At 42.7% G+C, this 21,945-nt stretch overlaps 1 protein-coding gene across 1 annotated transcript; it reads right to left on the bottom strand.

Moving 5' to 3' along the window:
* Positions 1–2,462: 2,462 nt before the first annotated feature.
* LOC311221161 (cytokine receptor common subunit beta-like) lies at positions 2,463–13,604 on the bottom strand (the record flags this gene model as incomplete). The annotated part of the gene is given in 16 exon segments (XM_084304982.1): positions 2,463–2,726; positions 2,729–2,738; positions 2,740–2,799; positions 2,801–3,025; positions 4,674–4,771; positions 7,189–7,318; positions 7,602–7,692; positions 8,012–8,095; positions 8,546–8,699; positions 8,796–8,929; positions 11,154–11,314; positions 11,416–11,554; positions 11,835–12,000; positions 12,552–12,636; positions 12,638–12,686; positions 13,496–13,604. Coding segments are annotated over 16 exon segments (1,959 nt in total).
* Between the last annotated feature and the right edge of the window lie 8,341 nt (positions 13,605–21,945).

The raw sequence follows: 21,945 nt of genomic DNA, 5'->3' as shown, positions 1-21,945 counted from the left end.
TCAGCAATTATTGTCACAGGCAAAACAGACTCAGCATAAGGAGATTAATGAAATTTATTACCTATTACTAACAGGCTAGAGCAGCGAGAAACAGAAGCAAACCAAAAACACCTTCCCCCCATGCACAGTCTTCTATGTCCTCCCCCTGAGCATTGCAGGGGAACAGGGAATGAGGGCTGTGGTCAGTCCTAACACTTTGTCTCCGCTGCTCCCTCACGGTCCCTCTCTGCCCCTGCTCCCCGTGGATTGGCGTGGAATCCCCCTCTCACGGGATTCTGGCACCCCCAGACCCCTGCTCCTGCATGGGCTCCTCTCCACGGGCTGCAGCTCCGGCCCAGGGCCTGCTCCTGTGGGGGCTCTCCATGGGCCACAGCCTCCTCCAGGCCACATCCACCTGCTCCACCGGGGGCTCCTCCACAGGCTGCAGCATGGAGATCTGCTCCGTGTGGGACCCATGGGTGCAGGGGGACAGCCTGCTCCACCAGGGGCCTCTCCACAGGCCGCAGGGGAACTGCTGCTGCGTGTCTGGAGCACCTCCTGCCCTCCCGCTGCATGACCTTGGGGACTGCAGGGCTGCTTCTCACTCTGCACTATGCTATGGTTCTCACTATACACCATACTGTAGCAATTCAATACAGAAGAGACCAATTGCGTCTAAGTTTCTAAAACCCTCTCCTCCTATCTTTTAGTTTTTCCTGCAGTGAAGGATATTTCCTGGATTAGGTTTATGCATCCCTGTAATTGAGAAACAGATTATTGTGCAGGGTATCACTGTTAAGAAAGATTTCCTGTTCTCCAGCCAACCTGTTTTTCTTTTCATTTAGCCCTCTGACTTCTGCCTATTTTGTGCTATCCTGAATGATTCCAATCTCTGATATCTCCACTGCAAGAGATTTTGAACGGCTCACTAAAGAAATGGTAACTGTAAGAACAGGAGATAGTGCAAAAACTCTTATCAAAGTCTTCAGCCTGTTATTAAATTCATTCCTTTATGCAGTAAAGCTTGCACTACAATAAAAGTTAAATTCAGAGCTACATCTATCCTGAGGTAAGCCCAAAATTCCTGAAAGAATGGAGTACTTATTGCTGATCCCGCTTATAATGGGATAAAAGGGAAATCCAGAGCTGTTTGAAGTGACTTGAGATCACAACAAAGAGGGTGCAAGTGCAGTGCCTTCAGTGGATTTCAGTCTTTTGCACTGAGACTGAAATGCAATTGTGTCCGAAAGGTATTTAAAAGGTATTTAAAAGGTATCCAGTAGGAGAGAATGGTCTTTTGAGCATTAGGAATTGCCTGTGTTGTTGATACTGGTAGAACAAAAGAGCTATGAAGTAAGAAATTTAAAAAAAAAAAAAAGAAAAAAAAAAAAAGAAAAAAAAAAGGTATTTTTCTCAGGGTTGTCTTTGGGGTTTGTTTGCAACTGGCTCCTTTCTGAGCATTTGAAATGCTGAGGTGGCAGTGTGGGGACTGCAGGCAGAACCAAGGTTTCTTGGGCTAAAGCTGCTAAAAGCAATGACCCAGCATCAGAGGTGGAAACACAGCACTTGGGAACAGTGAAGAGAGGTTTGGGAGCAACGTTTTCCAATGTTTCCTTACACATCAACAATGGACTCTCAAATCCATGTAAAATGTGGGAGTGGGCTACATCACCATGACTTTTTCAGGTTATATAGCTGACTTTAGTAAATAGGCCTCCCAGTGCTTATTTTGAGTTGCTATTTCATCCCTTTTAATAACATTCCTTTTCTTTTAAACACTTGAGTTCATTGCTCTTGAGCAGGAAAACTGATTATCCATGCTTATTATGTGCCCAAGCAAAATCACTTTCTTTTCCTATATCCTGAGACGCTTGAGCTGAAATTGATTACCTATTTTTAGAAAGGAGCCCTAGCTAAATCTGGCTTCTTGCCCTGCCAATCATATCTATCAGTGGAATGTGAAGCAAGCCTATATAAATGCAGGTACATGAGAATCATGGCCTGCCCCTTTTACCAAAAGCAGTAATGTAACTAAGGGGTAGGCTCACCTGGGATCTTTCACCATGTTGGACTAGAAGCTGCAGAGAAGTAACATTTGTGGAAAGAAAATTGGATTAAACAACATAATTTTTGAAAACTTTGTCTTAGTTGTCAAATACCCCTGCAACTCCAGCAGGCTCTTCTGAATCTCAAAGCTGGCTGCTTTCATTTCTGTAACACCTTCAGTTTTCTGAAGATCTGGATGACCTCGATACTCTGTACATTTTAGTCCTTGCCGCTGATGGATCCTCCACCATGTATAAATTATCTGATACTTAAAATGAATTTCTAACACTTATTTACTACGGGATCTTTCTGACTCATTTGCACCTTCTCGTTAGATTTTAGGCAGGGAACAAGGCAGCAGTTTCCCACAGTGGAAGAAAACTGTCATGGTAGTGCCAGGATTCAGCATGATTGTGTTGTTCTCCAACACAGGCTCTTCAGAAAAAATGGTTCCTTTTCAAGAAATAAGTAAGGACACTTTTGTGGGTTCTTTTGTGGGTGGCAAGTGGCAGATGTGTGGAGTCATTGGCTGATGGCAGTAAGAGGCTGTCTGTGGCGATATACTCTGAGGGGCACTGCTGAAGGGATGTGGCATGGGCAAGAGCCTTTGGAGATTTCTGCTTTTCTGGTTTCACATCCGTGCCTTGCCCACCAGCTGGGGGCAGTGGTGGGACTTCTTTCTCATTGTTGAGGTGCTGCATCATTTCCTACTAATCTGGGAGCAGGAAAGGCTGCTGAGGACCTGCTCTTCTTGCCTCCATGGTGTCTGGGAGCAGACTCATGCCCCTGAAGGGACACTGATTTCTCTTGGTTTCCCACCAGGTCCACTTGAAGAATTTCATGCATCTCAGGCTGGGAGGACATCACTGGGCTGTACAAGTATGGACCATTGAAAGCGAAGGAAGTGGTTGCTGTCTGGGAAGCAGTACTTGCATCAGCAGCACTCTTGCACAGAAGCCTGGCCAACAGGCCGGACACTGCTGCACTCTGATTCAGTGGGCTGACAAGGGCAGCTGTTAGAAGTGAGGTTTTATGTGGCACTTCAGAAGTCTGACAGATTTGCGGATCCAGTGTACCATGGGAAACATTCTCTGTTGCAGACTTAGCTCCATGAAGCTCTGGTGAACTGTTCTTAATCATCCTGTTTTGGTGAAAAGCACAGGATTTAGCTGCTACTGACAGCTCTCTAAATGACAGCTCTCTAATGTGATCTCTGCGTACAAACAGGAGCTGCTGTACGGGGGTGCACTGTATTCCAGGAAGGTAGTAGGAATCTTTGGCCACATCTCTTGTATCTTCCTCAGAAGATGCAAGCCTCAGCCTTTCCTGTGCCACAGCAAGACACCAACTGTCTACTGCCAACTGCAGCTCAATTACAAGTCATGCAAGCAGCAATTAACTATTGAGAAAGGCTGTGCTTTTACTGTAAGTAAAACAGAGCCAAGGACCATTCTTTGGCCCTCAGGTTAAATGACGTAGGCTGGCTGCATCCACACTGTACAGCCCTGGTTGTCTTGCAGGTCTCCCCCAGTGTCCTTGCAGTCTAAAACACAGCTAAGTTTTGTTGTTGTTGTTGTTTGTTTGTTTGTTTTTTCATTTCAGTGTACGCAATGTAATGTGAGTGCTGTGTTACAGCTGTATTCATAGTATGAAACTGAGGATTCATAGTATGAAACTGCAGGGCCTGGGTGCAAAACTTGCTAGAATACTGTTGAGGGACACTGAACCTCATACAGGCATTTCTGTGTTGCCCACTGGGAATGATTACTGCCCTGTGCTATTGCAAACTGTGCCAGGATGTTGCCTTGGAGAGCACTAGTTGGCACAGGCCAAACCATGGCCAGGAGAGTGCTGACAACAAAGCAGTGTGAGCAGTTACAAGACAGAGCTCGATAGTACATCTTGGCCCTGATTTATTTAGCAGTATAGACTCAGGCAGAGTGACTGCTAGCATCAGCATTTATGCAGCTCTAGACCTCTCAGTGATATTTTACAGTTACTTCTTCAAAATAAGGGGCCTCTGTCTCAAGGATCTTACAAGCACTGAATGGGAAATTAGATTAAGGGAGAAGGCAAGGTAAGATTTCAAAGAAGTAACAAACATAAGCCATCTTCCCCTAACATGACTCACAAAAGTATTTATTAGAAAAAGCTGACCCTCTCTTCTAAGAAGCAGATAGTTACAAAACCCAAGAGCCTGTTTAATTTTTGTCAGCTTCTCCCCGACTTCTGTGAAACCTAGGATAATTCCTTGAACAGAGCACTATGGTCACCTCTCCATCTTTGAAGACCTGGCACAAATTTGTATGGACAATTTGGAGCTATTTCCGATCAGCCTCACACAGGCCAGGACCACTGTAAACAGCTTTTTGTTAATCCTTCACTTTCAAAGTCAGACTTTGCTTCAAGGAGAAGCAAATAGAAATACGTCATTTCTAGAGGATGAAGAGGTAAGAGAATATGCATATCTGCATATTTCATTGCAATTTCTGTAGATGTTTGGAAGGTGTATGCCAACTTGCAAAATATATAGGTGAAAATTCTTTGTTCTCTCTTTCTCAGCAAGTGAATCTATGCACAGTCTGCTCTTCCCCAAGATTAGTAAGGAACCTTTCAAGAAAGGAGTCAGGAGTGGGCTGCTTACTTACCCATCCAGCATTTGAAGACAGTTAATCTCCTCCACCCCCTCAGAAGTGTTCTGCCCACTGAAGCCCACCTGGCTGGCTGGCAGTTGGCTGACAGCTTCCTGGGGAAAGAAAAAAAGAACATGAAAATTTTAACACTTCTGAGGAAAAAGAGATCACTCTAAGGCTGGGAAGAGACAGGCACCATGGGCACAAGCATGCTAGTAGCACATCTGTGATGGACATTTATGATAAGAATGAGTTTCCAGGCACTTATCCCATATGATTAGTTTTAACAGTTTATCAACCCATACCTCAAAAGTAGCCTTTTCAAACTTTTGTTGAAACGACCTTGGTGTTCTCATTTTAAGGGCTGTGCTGTTTCCCCATCTAAACAGAGCAGTAACATTGCTACAGGCCATCTGTAATAGATTGACACAGGCTTAAAAGCTGCCAGTCTGAATGTATTCCTGGCACCTTCGTACCTCCTCAATTTGTTTTAACATTTTCGATCAGCTTTTCCCTCCTTCGTTCTTGCTCCAATCTGCAGATCCTCTTCACATTTCAACTTTCATTCTCTAGTCAAAACAAGCTGAGATCTGTTTGTCTCTGATCTTCAAGTCACAAAAGATGGTAATGCAGAAGCAGTCCCACTGCTGTGGTTACAAAGTATGTTCTGTCCTCCAGAAGACTGTTCCTTAACTTCCATGTTGTCTACTCCTGAGCTGTCTTTATGTAGCATAACAGTCAGGGGCTGCTGCACCTACAGGTTCAGAATAACCACAAAGCTGCTGTTTTATGCAGTGCCTACTCTGAATCAGCACCATAAGAGGACACTCTGGGCAGTATCTCACCTGTAGGACTAAAATGACAGTCCTTCTCTGCTGGCTGGCCAGAGAAACAGAATTGCGGGGATGCTTACAAAATTTAAGATAAGGTAATTCACTACAGGGATGGAAACTCTCAAAACCATGAGACAAAGAGCAGACAGCACTTGTGGATGGACAGCTGGGTATGAAATGCATAACAAAGCTACTGTGATGCCCTTTAGCACGTGGGATGGCCTTGTACCAGTGATGATTATTGTGTGGACAGGAAAAGAATTTGATTAAGTCTGCCAATAGCCAAATTAATCAAAAGGAACTTTAGAATGGTAAATGATCTGCAAGGGGGGATTTATCAGGGCCTGCAAAACATGCAGCTGTGCATCATGTGAAGAAGTCTGGCCTACCACACTTCCCCTGTATCAGCCGCTGACTGGATGAATGCCTGAGATACCCTGCTTGATGACTGAATAAGGGGCAGAGAATGACTGAGTGCCAAAGAGTTAGCTGAAGGCCATGACAGCCCACCATGTGGTCTCAAAAGCAATGCCAAGACCAAGCATTGCACTGAAGGAGAAACTATAAAGTGGGACAGAAGGACTTGAAAGATAGGGGGTGAGGCTGATAGAGATGATAGGGGTAGAAAGTAAAAATGTTGTGATTGGAGAGGTAAACGAGAAGTTAATCTTTGTAAAGACCGCTCTTCCCTGGAGATCTGCATCACTGACTTACACTGCAGGGAGTCAGAGATGAGGTAGAAGTCAATTAGCTTAAGCAGAAGATAATACAAAGTGGCAAAAATAGCACGAGCTCTGTCTGTAGAACGGAGATTAGCAGCATTGCCTTGGGGAGATAGAGACATTACAGATGTGAGATCAAATACAAATCCAACGGTTTCAGGGGAGAGTCACAGATAGATAAGGCTGTGGAATTGTGATAGTGGGAAACTGAAACATGCAAGAGTCAGCTCCAGGAAGGAACCCAGTCACTATTTTCATAAAACTTGAAGTGTGTTTCATGCCATGCCTCTTTTGGTGATATCCACCTACTGGGATATCACTTGTTTGGATCACAAGATTTGCATAGGCTTTTCAGATGAAATCAAGAAATGGGCGAGAGAGAGAGATGGAGGAAAATGAAGTCATTTACTTTTAAAAGTGCTCCAAAGATAAGACTGTGTCAACTGCACACTTCTCTTTGCCCTCTCCTTTCCCACATGGAAGAAAATGTCCATGTCCAGGAAGAGTACGATGTGGGAGGAAATACATCTCTCACAGTATGAAGTCAACTTGCAGCAACTGCAGGAGAGTATAGAGGGAGGTAATCATGCAGTGACTGTAGAAGAGGGGCAGGCAACACTGAAAAGAGTCAGGAGACAACCTAACTAGTAACAGAGAAAGGCCAAGTCAATTTAGAGACAACAGATTTCATGTATGAGGAATATGGGAGGCATTTTGGAGGCAGGTGATGACAAGCCTTACCAGATGCATCAGAGGGGAGAGACGGCTTTACTTGTCAACTCTCACACCTTGGCTACCGAAGTTGGAAAATAGGCACAAGATCAAAGGCTGTAGTGGAGGCTTTCATGAGGCTCACCCAGACCCTGTACTTCTCCTGAACAGGATAGCAGCCTGTTCAGTGACAGCCCAGACCCTGGTCTGGAAGCTCCCACTCAATAAGTCATCCCACTACATCCCTCCCTTCTTTCTTCTCACCTTAGAATACCTCCATGTTGTACTTGCAGAGGCACCCTGCAAGGTACAGGTCCCTCTTGCCCCCAGGTAGCTCTGGATCAGCAGACTCTTTCCAGGATTTGGAATCTTTTCCTCCCACAATTTCTTCTGCCTGTAACAACGACAACACAGAGTTTTCAAGATTTGCCTTGCAGCGTGGCTGCAAGGGGAAGGAACTGTGAGCCATACAGCATGCTGCTGTGCTCAGCAAGGCACTGCCAAGGCCCTGGCAGGCCACCACCCAACTCTCATCTGCACACAGACACTCACCAGGCTGCCCATTGCACATCAAGGCTCATCTCTCACAGACCACTTGCACAAGCAGTGCCTCACAACCTTATTCCACTCACATGGCCAACACCCTGCTGAATCTTCTCCTCATGGTGAAAACCTACCTGAGGAAATACTTATAGCTGTAATATGCAACTATTAGCAAAATGACAGTGAGAGCTGTCAGCATCACTGGTAGAAGCGCTGGTGATTGAACTGAAAGAGAAAAAAGAGAAATCGGGAGACATCAACAAAGGGGCTGCTTCCCATAACAGGTTTTGCGTTTCAGACTCTCTCCATGCAAGCACATCAGGGAAATGCAAGCAGCACAGCACAGGATGTGAACATGAGGCCTTCTAACTGCTGGGATCCCCTACCAAGTGGGAGAGACCAAACGTGGCCTGAATATCATACTTACATCTTTCCCTCAGTAATTCCTTTTTTTTTTTTTTTTTTTTTTTCCTGCTACAACAGTTTCCTCTCCAACAGAGCTTAGTCTGCTAGAGTTCCTGAGTACATGCATAAACACCCCTACCTCTGATCTGATCCACAAGCTTATCTGACTTCACACTGGCCCCCTTTTCATCCTCATAGCGTTTAAGATTCAGTATACCTTGTGCTTGAGATACCCAGATCATGTATGCGCACGTATGTGCATGTGTACACATTTCTGTGTGCCCAGGAAGATTAAAACCAAATGACCCACCACATATTTTTTCTAAATCTTGAAGCCAAAACTATTATCAGACATTTTGAAAGTGAAATATCTTTTTATTTCTAATCCAGCCTGTGATAGCTCCTCTATCATCAGCTTTCTCACACACTCCCAGGTCCTGATCCTAACACTGATCTAATGAAGCTTTGCTTTCCGTCTTCCCATGGTTTTGAGAACATAAGACCAGACACAGCCAACAAGAAGACTAAGAGGAAACCTGGCTTCGTTGTGCCTATGAATACTTTGTCTTGCACTTCACCCCCACCTGACAGGACTCTTTTCCTAAGCATCAGATTGCTTTTCCTGCCACTCCCTTACAATCTTGCACAGGAGGGAATACAAACTGAACTGTACCACTGTCAGTTTTCCAGGTGAACTCCTCACTCCATTCACTCCAAAGCCCTTCAAATCTTTGCACCTTTGCACGCATTTTTATGGTGTAAGATGTGGATGGCTCCAGCTTCTGCAGTAGGACGTAAGGATCATCATTGATAGTCATTCTGGTAACCTGAGGAATACAAAGAAGAAAACATGGAAGAAGCAATAACTTTCCCATCCATACTGCCCACAGGATGCCCCTAGTCCCATGTGTTACATCACCTACCGTTTCCATTTGGCTGGTTTTCCAGTACTCCAGTTCATAACACTGTTCCATACGTGTATCCTTTATCCATCTCAGCTCATACTTTCCATCTTTATTCATTGTCACTGTTAAATTTGTTGGGGGTAGCACCTTGACTGGAAGAAACAGTTTTGATATCAGGCATCACCTTCCTGAATACTCCTTTCCTTCCTATGGATCTTTTTCCTTTTCCTACACTAGGTTGTTCAGTAATCTCTAAAATTCAAAAGATGCAGGTGTGCTTCAACTAGTACCTCACAGAATGTTTTTTTACTGACATTAGTTTGCTAAGCAAGCATAATAGCCAGCTTCACTAAGCTCTTGAGAAAGCTACCCTTTTTCATATCTGCTATCCTCAGCCAAATCTAACAACCCTGCAACATAACTGAAGTATTAGCACTATTTTAGATATCTTAAAAATATACTAACAAGTACAAGAAAGGATTTATGAACTGGGGACAGTCCTGGAGGAGCGCACAAAGACGTTCAGAAGGGGATGGACCACATGACATATGAGGAGAGGCAGAGGGAACTGGGATAGTTTAGCCCAATAAAGGAAACACACTAAGGAATATCTGCTTAATTTCAACTAACTAATAGTAGAATTGTAGAGAAGAATAGTAGAATTGGTAGAGGTGATGGAGCCAGGCTCCTCTCAGAGGTACTTAGTGAAGGACTGGAGACAATGGATATAAGTTGCAACTCAAGATAATAGGGGGGAAAATATTACCATGGGAGTGGTCAAACACTGATACAGAGACCCAGGGAGGGAGTGAAATCCCTGTCCTTGGAGGTACTCAAAACTTAACTGAACAAGGCTGTGAGCAACCCAGTCTAAATGATCTGCTTTGAGCATGTGCCTGGACTAAATGTTCTCTGTTCTGTGGATGCCTGATTTATGAGTCTGTGAAAAAAGCTGTGAAAAAGCCATATATAATCCATGTCCTCGGAACTTCTTTAAGGTATCACCATCTCTCTACACAGACTGCAGCCCTCTCCTGGATCATTTTAGTGTGACTTCTGTACGGATGCTGACTTCTTCATTACCTGTGGCGTATGCGAGGAAGGACATACTGCATGGCTTTCAAGTATCTGGGTGGGTTTTTCTGTTGTTTTGTTTTGTTTCAGCAGTAGTTGCTTGACAGTTTCCTCCAGACTCCACATTAATTTATGTTTTTTTACAAAAACTTTGTCAGCATGCATGCTTGATGCCTTTACTTCTAGGCATGTGCTTGGTCATATTGTACCATCACAGTCTTTCAAAAAGAAGCCATAGGCATGAGATCATCAATGGAAGGATCAGTAAAACTGCTATAGGGAAACAATTACAGTGTCTTTTAACATAGAAAGCATTAGAAAGGTTACTCTGTATGAGTGAAACACATAAGAGGCAAGACTGGTGGGTGCTAAATAGTCCTATGCCATGAGGGCTAAGTGCTTCTGAGAGACTTTTTAATCTGGCAACAAATACGGTCTTCACAGTGTGGATGTGATTTGCCTGAGAACTTGTTGGCCATGAGCAGTGAAGGCATAGTCACTTCACCACCAGTTGTTACAAATTTCCAAGATCTTCTTTCCAAGATCTGGAGTTTAAAAACTGATTTGTTCATCTTTTGATATTCATCTGTTGCTTCCGAAAAGTTGCTGAAGTATGGTGTTACGGTCACTGTCTTTGTTCAACATCTATATAACCTACTCAGGCATGTAAATTCCACTAATTCTCTAGATGCTTTTTCAGATCTTATGCATACTTTTGGTAAGTTTCCTACAACGTGATCATTTCCAAGGGCATGTATGTGGTCTTAAGTGCACAATGTTTTCTGTTTCAAATTTCTACTCTTGTTGCACTATAGAAAGTCTGCAGGCACACTTTCAGAGCACTACTCAGACTCCCTCAACTTTGAGATACAGAAGTGTCTTCTGTATTTTTTGTTTGTTTGTTTGTTTGTTTTCATTACAGAACTTCATACATGATCAGCTTCCTGTGCTATGCTTCTTCGTAAGCATAACTGACTGAATAGGTTCCTATTTTATATTACTCTAACAGGTTTCAATAACTGCTTTGAAAAATCCAAGATGGTACCATGTACTAAACTGAATCCATGAAATCCACAGTAGTTTCCACTACTGCCACCATCCTGAGAGCAGCAAGAGACACTGAGAAACTGCACACCTGCAAGCCACATCTCCCAGACCTTTGCCCTGTCACAGCATCCAGACTCTCTCTTCACCAGCTCAGCTCTTCTCCTTCCCACCTGCTTTTTCTCACCACCACTTGCCCACACAGACACCCCTCCCAGAAAACTCCCAGCAGAAGCGAGACACAACACAGCAGCTCACTGTTCTTGTAGGCTTCAATCAGTTTCTCCTCCGTCTTGGTCCGGACAGACACATGGTACCGGCTCTGACTGCTGATGTTGCTAACAGGGATCGCACAGCTCTGCACCACATACGGGATGTGGGGAAAGGCCTTCTCATACACGGGAGAGCACTCCTCTTCCCTGGGGGGAGAAAGGAGGCTGTGCTGAGATCAGTGGGAACGGGACAGAGCAGAAGCTCAATGGGAGAGGCATGGGCACTCTGCCACTGGCAGATCACATACGCGGATGCTGGAGTGGCCCTGAAGAACAAGCCAAAGATGACAGAGGTGGTGATCACTTTCTTCACTTCCCAACTGCACGTCAGAAGATTTACACCATTGAAGAGGCAGCGAAGGTTCCTGGGCTGAATGGGTTCCTGGCCTACACAGAAGATCAGAGTAAGCTAAGTGACAGGACAAGTGCAGTGACAGCCTTTGTCTGGGTCTGCGTGAACAAGGTCTGTCCAATGGGATGGAAATGCCAAACACTCTGGAAGAGGCAACATGGAGTATCCCAGTTCTGGGGCTTTCCAAGAGACAGCAATGACTAGAAATGGCCACCCCATGATGCTCTTCCAGCATCGTGCCAAACTATGTTCCCCAGCCCTGGCTTCTCCGCCAGCCCTCCCATCCCTGCACGGCCCCACTCCAACCCGCGCTACTTTCAGGGGTCTCCCAGGACACATCTGTGCTCCACTCGCTGAATGGCCCAAAGAAGCCTTTGGCCTGCTGCACTCTGGCTCGCACACGGGCAATGTATCGGCTCCCTGGCACAAGGTGGCTGAGGTGGCAACGTGTGGTGTTGGAGAGCAAGCGCGATGCATCCTTCTGTTAGCAGGGAGGACAAATGGGGAACAGAGAAGAGGTGGAGGGAAGGCAGGGAAAGAGCATGAGGCAGCTCCAGCCCAGGAGATGGACCAGCTCCTGCAGCTTGCAGAGCTTTGACTGACTCCAGCACCAGCTGCACAAGAGTCACAGCACTGCCCAGTTCAGAACTGTGTGGAATCTGCCCAAGACACTTGTCATGGTTTCAAATGTATTTTGCCTTTCTCCCACATGAGCCCTCCCATGGACTATGCATGAAACGTGCTTTACTTTCATTTGAGAGGGGTTCAGGGTAAAATAAATTCCAACTCAAAACCCAAGTGCAGTGCTTTTTTCAGTGGAGTGCAGATTTTTGCATTGAAGTCAGGACGAATGGTATTTCACCAGGAAGGTCACTTGCAAACAGAAACGGGGTCCCTTCCACCTGACCTGAAACAGCATTTGTCGTGTTTCTTTCGAGTACCTGAGCACGGAAAGGCCACTCGTTTGCACAGCTTTTACCACAAGCCCTCAACTGCCCAAAGTTGGAGTCAGCCCAGCTTGTCCACTCTTACCTCCCAGGACTCCCACTCCCGCTTGTAAGTGACTTCATATTCCAGTGCATTGCCCAGCCCTTGGCTTCCTTCAGGTGCCGTCCAGGTCTCCTGAACTATTTTGAACTTCGAGGTTTTGTGGCGGAAGGGGCTGAACTAGAAGTTGAAGGTGCAACACATGAGATAGTGAGTGCAGGAACATGAATAGGGGAAGAAAACAACTAGCTGACCTCTGAATGATAGGATCTGGACATTTGACAATTTTCTTTCAGCTCTGCAAATAATCCATGACTAGTTTTCAGCACAAAAGGGAAATGGTACTAGACCCGGATAGTATATTCCTGAACAGAATAGGAAAGTAGGAAAAGCAGTGTTCCTGTGCAGCTCCATAACAGCTTTTTGTGGGAGGATACTTTAGAGAGCATAGTGCTAAAACTGAAGGCTTTTTTGATATCTCCCCCCTGCCCTGATTAAGACATTGGTAAGCTGAAAGGTCTAGCCCCGTTTTTCTATTGTAGCCAGGTGCAGTCATTTCTGTCTACCCAAAATGCACAGAATCCAGTACTTACTCTAGTTAAACTTCATGCAGTTGGTGGTTGCTCAGCCTTCTAGTTTGACCAAGACCTCTCCACAAGGCCTCTCTACCTTCAAGGGAGTCAACAGCTCCTCCTAATTTAATATCATCTGCAAACTTAGTAGGCATTTGAGTCCTGTGACCATATTGCTTATTAAAACATTGAAGAGAAGTGGTGCCAAAATGGAACCCTAGGGAACCCCACCAGTGACTGGTCACCAGCTTTATGTAACCCCATTAATTACAACCATTTGAGCCTTACCCATTAGCTGATTATTCACCCATACATAGTATTATGTTCTTGTATCTTTTTAGGATTAGATATTCAAAATATAAATGACATTTTTTAAATACTCAGGAATAGAGACAAGACATAGAGGCTCATGCTTACCGTTCTGAAACAAGTAGACATTTAGCTCTGCCTGCAGGTTCAGGTCAGGTTTAAACTTGTACCTTTCTATATTACTTGCTCTCAGATGGCTTTGACACACCCAGTGCATTGTGAAGTTCTGGCACTTAGCGTGGTTTTCCCCTTTGTGGAATGTGCAGGTCGTTTCTTTGTTCCTGGTTACACAGAATAAAAAGCATGAGTATTTTAATAGGATGCTGATAGATGGTCTAAATTATGGGTTTCTTCTCTAATATCAAGCACATCTAGTTTGTTCTCCCTTCCTTTCCTAAGGGGAAGATACATTCACAATAACTGTCTTGGGTTGGTAGCTGTCTGAGCCCTGAGCACATTTTTCCCCTCCAGGGATTTGGTTCCGTATGGTCAAGACCAGCTTTGATGCTAAATTGGAATTGGACTGACTGAGGACTTCCCCACTTTCACTCAGAAGCTGCTTTTAAGCTCCTCTGGCCCCTGCCTGAGTTATGACACAGTCATATCTGTGCCTGATGATATATGCTGCTGATTATGAGCTTGGCTCCTGGCTATGGACTTCCCTGGAGATACGGACGTCTGAACCCGGTCACTGTCAGTGTTTTTACTTAAACTAGAGAAATCAAAGAAAGTAAGGCAAAGACATGCAGCTAGCAGTTGGAACAGAATATTTGAGAGGTTTATGGGACTTCAGTCATCCTACAAAAATAAATAAATAAATAAATAAATAAATAAATAAAATTTCCAGGCAGACTTCTGGAGTCTACTGGAACACTTCTGAGGTTTGTAGATTTCAATGCAGAGAAAATTGCTCAAATATTCAATGGGATTCAATACTCTATAGACTGTAAGGGAACTATGTCCACTGGCTTTGCCAGATTTCGGGTCAATTCATGAATAAATCCAACAGCTCTTTCTCAAAAATAAAACCAAGACAACTTCTCCTCGTTCTCATTTCACATGTTTTCTTAACACCCTCCAATCTGTCTGCTGTTGACCCTCCATTCCTGCTTCTGTTGTCTATTCTTTTTCTTTTTCCCCTATATCTTCCTCTTTCTGTGGCCCTTTCTCTCCCTCATAATCTCATGTTTGATGGTTCTGTCTGTTCTTGAAAGGAAGCAGAAGCAGTAAAAAGATAATGACAGATGCAACCCAGTATCTCTGAGAGGAAACCCAGTGAAATAAACACATAGAACTTCTGTTTTTGTCACAGCTCGTTCTGCAGAAATTATTTCAAAGTAACTATTTCTTACCAACATAAGGAGAAGGAGCCTTTTATGGCATACTAACTAGGTGTTATCACCATTGCATCTAGTGTTACCTTCACTCGGGTGCAGTAATTAACATGTCTTGCACATGTAGTTTCACAGCAAAAGCAGGGGAGAATGATTGAAAAGATCATGAAAACAACTCGATTACCATGCTTTGCTTCCTTCCTGTTCTTCCTTATCCTGTACAGATCCAACTTTCTCCCCAGCCTGGACATAACACTGGTGTCTGCATGCTGGATACTACACTGGCTGCAAGCTCAGACCATTGCCCAATTGCCCTGCTCCATCTCTTAGTTTCAGCAGCCAAGTCCCTTTGAACTCTTCAGAGAACACCAGCCAGTCACTTACTTTTCATGGCTGTGGTTAAAGTTCAAAGTCATATTCAGGAACTGATGAGCCTCTGAGCATTCTATCCATGTGCAAGTTGTAAGAGAGTTGTAGTCAGGATAGCAGTGTAGAGTTTGCATTGGGATGCTCTCTGAAAAGAGAAAACAGATGAAGCATAAAAAAGGCAGTAGGAAATGATAAAATGAACACAAATTCTGATATTGTGCTTCAGAAGGCAGAGAAGTGAAAATATTCCATACGTAGTTCAGCTCACACTGCACAGATTTCACAAATAAAATTTAGTCCTTCATAGGACAGCCCGAATGCAAGAAGTCTCCAACAGCAGCTGCTGTTCTGAGAGTAGGGCTGACTCGTATTACATTGCCATTTATCTGAATTTTATTGTGAGTCTTAGGACTGAGAAAGTCTCGAATTTTTGACTCTGCCTGTCGCCTGCAAATCAAAATGGTTATGCAATAAAAATAAGAATTTGATCTACAAGCTCTGAAGAAAAGATGGAGTTTTTTTGTAGCTAGTAAAATTAATTTTACCAGCAATTACCAGGCAAGAGATGGCAAGGAATGATTTTGCCATTTCTAGCAGGCCTGGGGCAGCTGATGCCTGGTCTTGCAAGAAAGGCCTGTGGCCAAGCCAGGCCACTTTCACATCCAAATTGTGGAACATGATTAAAAGAAAAAGTTGTTTCAGTCTTCATGGAGACAAAGCTTAGAGAGCAGAGAGCCCATGGTATTTAGCACTGCGAATTACATGCATGGCAAGACAGCATAATTCTCCCAAGTACCAGATATGTGTCTCTCTGTGGAAAGATAGGTGTGCAAAAGGTATGTTTTTCAAGATCTTTTATTTAATTCAATCTCAGGACGTCTAACACTTGGAGTAATGAATGAATAATTTCTTCACTTAACAGGTGTGCTGTGGGACAGCCTCTGCTCTGCCAGCTGTGCTACCAACAGGCTCTCAGTTCCCTGTCCCTTAGGGTGCAGCCAGCCCTCACTGTAACTCTAAAGGAGAGTATCACCTGGAGGCAGGACAAGTCAATAGACATAACAAAGAGCCATTGGGGAAAAATGGCAGGTTGGAAAAGAATCTTTCTGGTATAAACAAAAAAGGTATGTAATTATGGGACAGGCAAAGTCACAGTTCATGAAGGTAATAGTCAGGCCTAGTCAAATGTTAAACTTCATGACTATTCAATTTAAATAATATTAATAGACTTTGAACATCATTTGACCCATGCAGTTTGGAGTCTTGCCTAAATACCATTCACAACTTTGCCATTGATATACAGCTGGAGTACTTGTTATAGTTCTGGTAACCATGTGTGTACACTCATAAAGTCTCCTCTTCCTGTCACCAACATGAAAGCAAAAAATAAAGGGAGGGTGGAGAAATGTCAGACTAAAAGGAAAAGAAAGAAGGAAAAAAAAAATAAAGGGAAAGATTCTGAAACTCACCTTGCATTGTTCCAGCTCCCCAGACCAAACATGGAGCCAGAAGAAGACTGATGAATTCAGGCATCTTCACACCTTTGCACACAAGCATGATCCTATGTCAAGCAACAGCTCCCTGTATCACTGGCTGTTCTTCCTCAAATACATGCTTAACAGCTACTGTACTTCTTTCTTTGTCATCTGTTATAGCTGGAAGCAAAACTCATTAGCTGGAAAAGTCTTGGGCCTTCTCTTGGCCACAAACTACCTCTTCATCAACACTGAAGTGATCTTTCAGAGTAGCTTGATATGGGGATAATTTATTAAGGATAAAAGTTTCCACCTCTCCACCAGAGAACAAAGACAAAGGTTGTTGTTTGGAAATAATGACAAGATTTTCAACCTCCTTCCTTCACCTCAGAAGAAACAATCCCTGTGTTATGAGAAGGAATTAATTATCCATGTTGATTCACCCTTCCAATCCATTCAAAGCACACTCTCTGTTCCATTGAATAATTAAGGTAACATAAAGGAAGTACTTCCTTATCTTTCTTATTACTCCCACTAACAACAATATACTTCTGGCGATCTGAGAGATCCAGTCCCTCTATTTCTTCACTTTACAACTTTATTCACAGGGATTTTAATCCTTTGTTTGTTTGAGGGGAGAGGGTTCATTGCCAATTCCTTCTCTGCAGTAATACACTTGACTTACCTGAATACTGAGTAGTCTTAAAGGCAGGTACTTCAGAGAAAGTGGATTTTTCATTTATCACTCACACGAAGCTGGTGCAAATACAACTGCTAGTGGGACACCCACAGTCTTAGCCCTCCAAATAAGCCTGTACTCTGTTTTTCTCACAGTTGTGTTGTTACAATCTTTAGTGTGAGAGGCACGTGTGTGACTTGCTATCTGTAACTTTCCCATTTATAGCATAAGTTAAACAACTAGGTGCCGGATCAGACATCATGCAGTTAAGAGGAAGAGGGAAGGAAGTACTTTTCATTGTTACATTTTGCTTAAACACTTTCCAAGAAAGAGACCAATTTTTCAGCAAATAAGATATGATGATCTCTTCAACAGATTCTGAACTTTGCTGTTTGTTCTGTCTTCTGCTGAGCTGTACTCAAAACCTCTCCTTTAAATCATCATTCTCGAGGAAAGGCAAGGAAAATTCATTGCCATCAAATCAAACAGTAATTAAATAGTTTACATTGTGAATATAGTCTTAATGATGCATTGCTGCTGCTAAGCCTGACCTGCGTAAAGCTTTCTCCATCCAAATAATAGCATGAGAAATGTGAATTATATTTAAATGAAAACCACAGTTAAGGAATTAAAATTCAAGCCATGCTGTAATTTAAGTGATAATATCATACTGCATCGGTAGAAGTGAAGAAAATACACTCTTATGGAGACAATGTAGTTTAACATATATTTAGATCTTTTTGATCTTATGAAGAAGAGTTGTAGCATCTAAAGAAGTGGAAGGAAGGGAAGATTTTTATTGCTTTCTCTTAGCTAGACTGTGCAGTCTCTGGGAAGGGAAAGTTTTTCACATTACCTTTATCCACTGAAAGTATCAGAGTTCAGGCAATTTTAGATTATGTACTCAGCAGCATATACAATTTCTTATGAATCAGTGGCAGCTGAAAGCATATTAAAATACAAAAATAAAAAAAGAGATAGGGAAAAACACAACACAAGCAAAGAAACAAAACAAAACAAAAAACACAAAACAAAACAGAGTAAGCCAACGAGAAGCAGAAACTACATGGCAGTAATTTTCAGGGTATGCTGAAAAGGTGAACATTGCACACAGTCTATATGCATGAACTTGAGGCTGGAGATGTTTTATCTTTGCAGTCCTACATGTACTCTACTTCCCTTTATGGTCTTTTTACAGATGAAAAAGAGATGTAAGCTTATCCCTTCATGTTTTTTTCTTAGTGGGTAGAAGAATTATCCCACTTATGTGCAGAAACTTCAGTGGAGAAAAATAAGGATTGGTAATGAATGCCCATGGACTATGTATCTTGATGTTCTGGTCATTCACAAGTAATTGCTTTTTTTATTATTTTCATGCTTTTTATTCACACTGTGTGTGATTCCAAGCAATACTTCATTATTCCTCTCACTTAATTTACTCCAAATTAGATTTTGGCCTCCCTAGGCATGAAGGATCTCCCCATCAAATGGATGCCTATCATGGCTTCTGCAATGCTTGGTGAAGTTGAGAATGAAAGAAAATATTATAATTAATTCTTTCAGAAAACGCAAGACCATGAACTATTAAGACACCAAAAGGACATTTGCTAGTCAGTTAAAATCTTTTAACCCAAAATATGATACACCTTGACTTGATTGCATAGCCAAGTCAAGGCCTTTCAGCTCCAAGTCAGGACATGGGAAAGAAACCAGATCATCCTTTAGATACCGCATGGGTCTTGTCATATCTCTGTAGGTCCTCCACAGCTTACCTTGCACTCAAGGGAAGTTCTGTCTGGCATGTGATATCACAGGCAGGGCAGTAGCCAGATATCCCTGGGTGCACAGAGTGAACCTAAACCACTGGAACTGGTCTTCACCTGCAGGAAACAGGTCTCTATCAAAAAGTGATTCTGTTGGATATGAGTGCTAGCCACCCATATAGGTATCATGGTGATGATACCTATATGGGTACCCAATAGGTATCATGGTGCGGAGGTTGATGGGTGTCTTTACTTAGAAGGGCTCCCTTCCATGGGAGAAAAAGGAAAATATCTCCTTCATTGCTAACAAATTTAAACAGGATCATGACAAAGTAAATTAAAAACGTGAACAAACAATTTACTTAGGAAAAAGTCTACACAGTTGAAAAGATGGCACTTGTCATGAGGAATTTAGAGATTTTCTGTGCTGAGAAAAAAAGCAATGGTTATGGCCCAAATCCACTCTAGCAACAGAGGATGAGCAGGTGAGAGGTCCTGAAAGTAAAGCTTAAATCAAGAGTCTAAAAATGCAGACCTACAAAGGAGCATTTTTCAAAACGGTCCTAGTCACATAGACTGTGTCAGACAGCAGGGGCTCAGTGCATGATTGATTAAACTGTGTAGGGAAAAGGGGATTATATTTACTAGTATCTGGTAGATTTTTGAAATAGATTGAGCTTATAGAAGATGGGTTCCATCCAATCAAGATAGAATCAGTGCTGCTGACATTTAAGATTAAAAATGCTAGGAGAAAATTTTAAACTGAGAACCAAGAAAAACATGGTAGATGTGAAAAGTAAATTGTTCAGATGAACAAAACAGAGTGTAATGGGTAAAAAACACACGTACACACACACAAAATAAAACAGCTAATATTCCAGGTAAGCAGAGCATATAAAAACAAGCAACCGGATCAAGACAAATGTCCAAATACCTTCATACAGATGTTTCAGTTTTAAAGTATGTTTTAAATGGCAGAACCATTGGGGAATACCCATTTTTTGTTTTAAAACAGAACTTTGATTGTGGAAGTTTGATAGACGGAAGACATTCAATCAAACATTAATACAAGAAAATACACTTTGTACAAGAAGACTTATTTTAATTTACACACAAATGCTAAAGAAAACACTGTGTCTAATAGAATATATGTCTACAGTTGTGTGTTCTACTGCAGAACTTCAATGTCTGTGGAATTTCATTCCACATTAAAAGGAACAGTATGCTATCAATCACCTGACCAAAATGAGATGAGTGAAATGCCAAAGACAAAGAGCTTGAAGGACAGACCAGCAATAGCAATGGACAACACAATCATACAAGACTAGGTAAATATCATAGTGCACCATGGCACAGGCTTTGTCTGCACTGGTTGACTAAGCCTGGTCAAGGCATAGGCTTGAGCTCTGGAATGAGATCACAGGCTCCACTCAGTTGTCAAACCCTTTAGTACCTCTTTTATTCATGTCAGTGAGCAAGTCAAGGATAGTTTTCACACATGGTGTGAAAAAGGTCACCTCCTACTACAAGAGAAAAGAGGCTGTATACATTGATGTTCCATGACTACTCCATGTCATTTGCCCTTATGACCAGAAATCAGCCTTGGCACAGTTTATTTCCCAGAATGGATGTAGGCACAGATCAGCCACTATAAACGATTGCTTCCTGAACAATATACAAGACCTAGTACAAGTTGAAACAAAAAATGACATAAGTTTACTACAATAATATTTTGAGGGCATACGTGAGAATAATGAAACTGGCAAAAAATAGGCCCAAGAAGCTGTAAAAAAGTCAAATGTTTGCAGTGACAAAGGATCTGTTAAAAGAATCATTTAAAAACTCAAAAATGAACTTAGGCCTTTTGAAAATCAAGCTACACTATAAAGGAAGGGTTACTGTAGCCTCAATCTTCTGGAAAGGTAAATGAGGCAAGACAGGTAAAGAAAAATGATAACTTCATGATTATTTCCAACTAAATCTATTGGTTTAATAAGACATAATTACTTTCTTTACAAGCCTTGCATAACCTACAGTCTTACCAATTTGCTTTCTTATAATAAAATCTATAAGGAAATTTAAAATGCAATTGCTGAACAAGTAATTGCAGCAAAAAATCAAAGGCTTTAGTAGCGTAATGGGTTTACATGTTAAGCTTTTGGTAGTGGGGGGCTGTAGAGCTGGCCTCTATGAGAAGAGTCCAGCAGCTGCCCCTTACTAGATAAGGGCCCGTTTCAGCCAGCTCCAAAGGGACTACCACTGGCCAGAGCTGAGCTAGTGAGCGATGGTGTTTGCACCTCTGGGAGAGCAGACTTAAGAAATGGAAAAAAAACTACTGTGCAACAGCAGCTGGGAGAGTGAGAAACTGCCATGAAGGTCAAGTGGAGTAGGGGCAGAGAGTGACCATGAAAGAGTGGCAGAGTTGAAGTGTCAGGGACTGACTGCAGCCCCCATTCCCCTGAGCCGCTCGGTGGGAGGACGTAGAAGAGGGTGGATGGTGGGAAGGTGTTTTCGGTTTCCTTTTTATTTCTCCCTGCTCTAGCCTGTTAGTAATAGGTAATAAATTACAGTAATCTCCTTATGCTGAGTCTGTTTTGCCCATGGCAATAATTGTTGAGTGATCTTCCTGTCCTTATCTCATCCCTTGAGGCATTTTCATCATATTTTCTTCCCCTTTCCCTTTGAGGAGGGGAAAAAAAGAGATCAGTTGTGGTGGAGCTCAACTACCAAGCTGAGTAAAACCTCCAGAAGTAGGTCTCAGTATCAGAGAAAAAGAAGCACCAAATGAAACTTTTTGAGAAGCACTCAGAGGTGAATCCAGGGAACTACTGACCAATCTGTCTAGATTTTGTACTGGATACCTGATATAAGCCATGATATAAAATAGAAATAGTAGACAGAAATCATCTGGGAGGAGTTAACATGGCTTTTGTAGAGA

This window comes from Netta rufina (genome assembly GCF_964035555.1).
Source record: "Netta rufina genome assembly, chromosome: 1".
In the NCBI taxonomy this organism is placed as follows: domain Eukaryota; kingdom Metazoa; phylum Chordata; class Aves; order Anseriformes; family Anatidae; genus Netta; species Netta rufina.
Note: the sequence above shows the minus strand (reverse complement) of the source record. Positions and strands in the feature narration are given on the sequence as shown.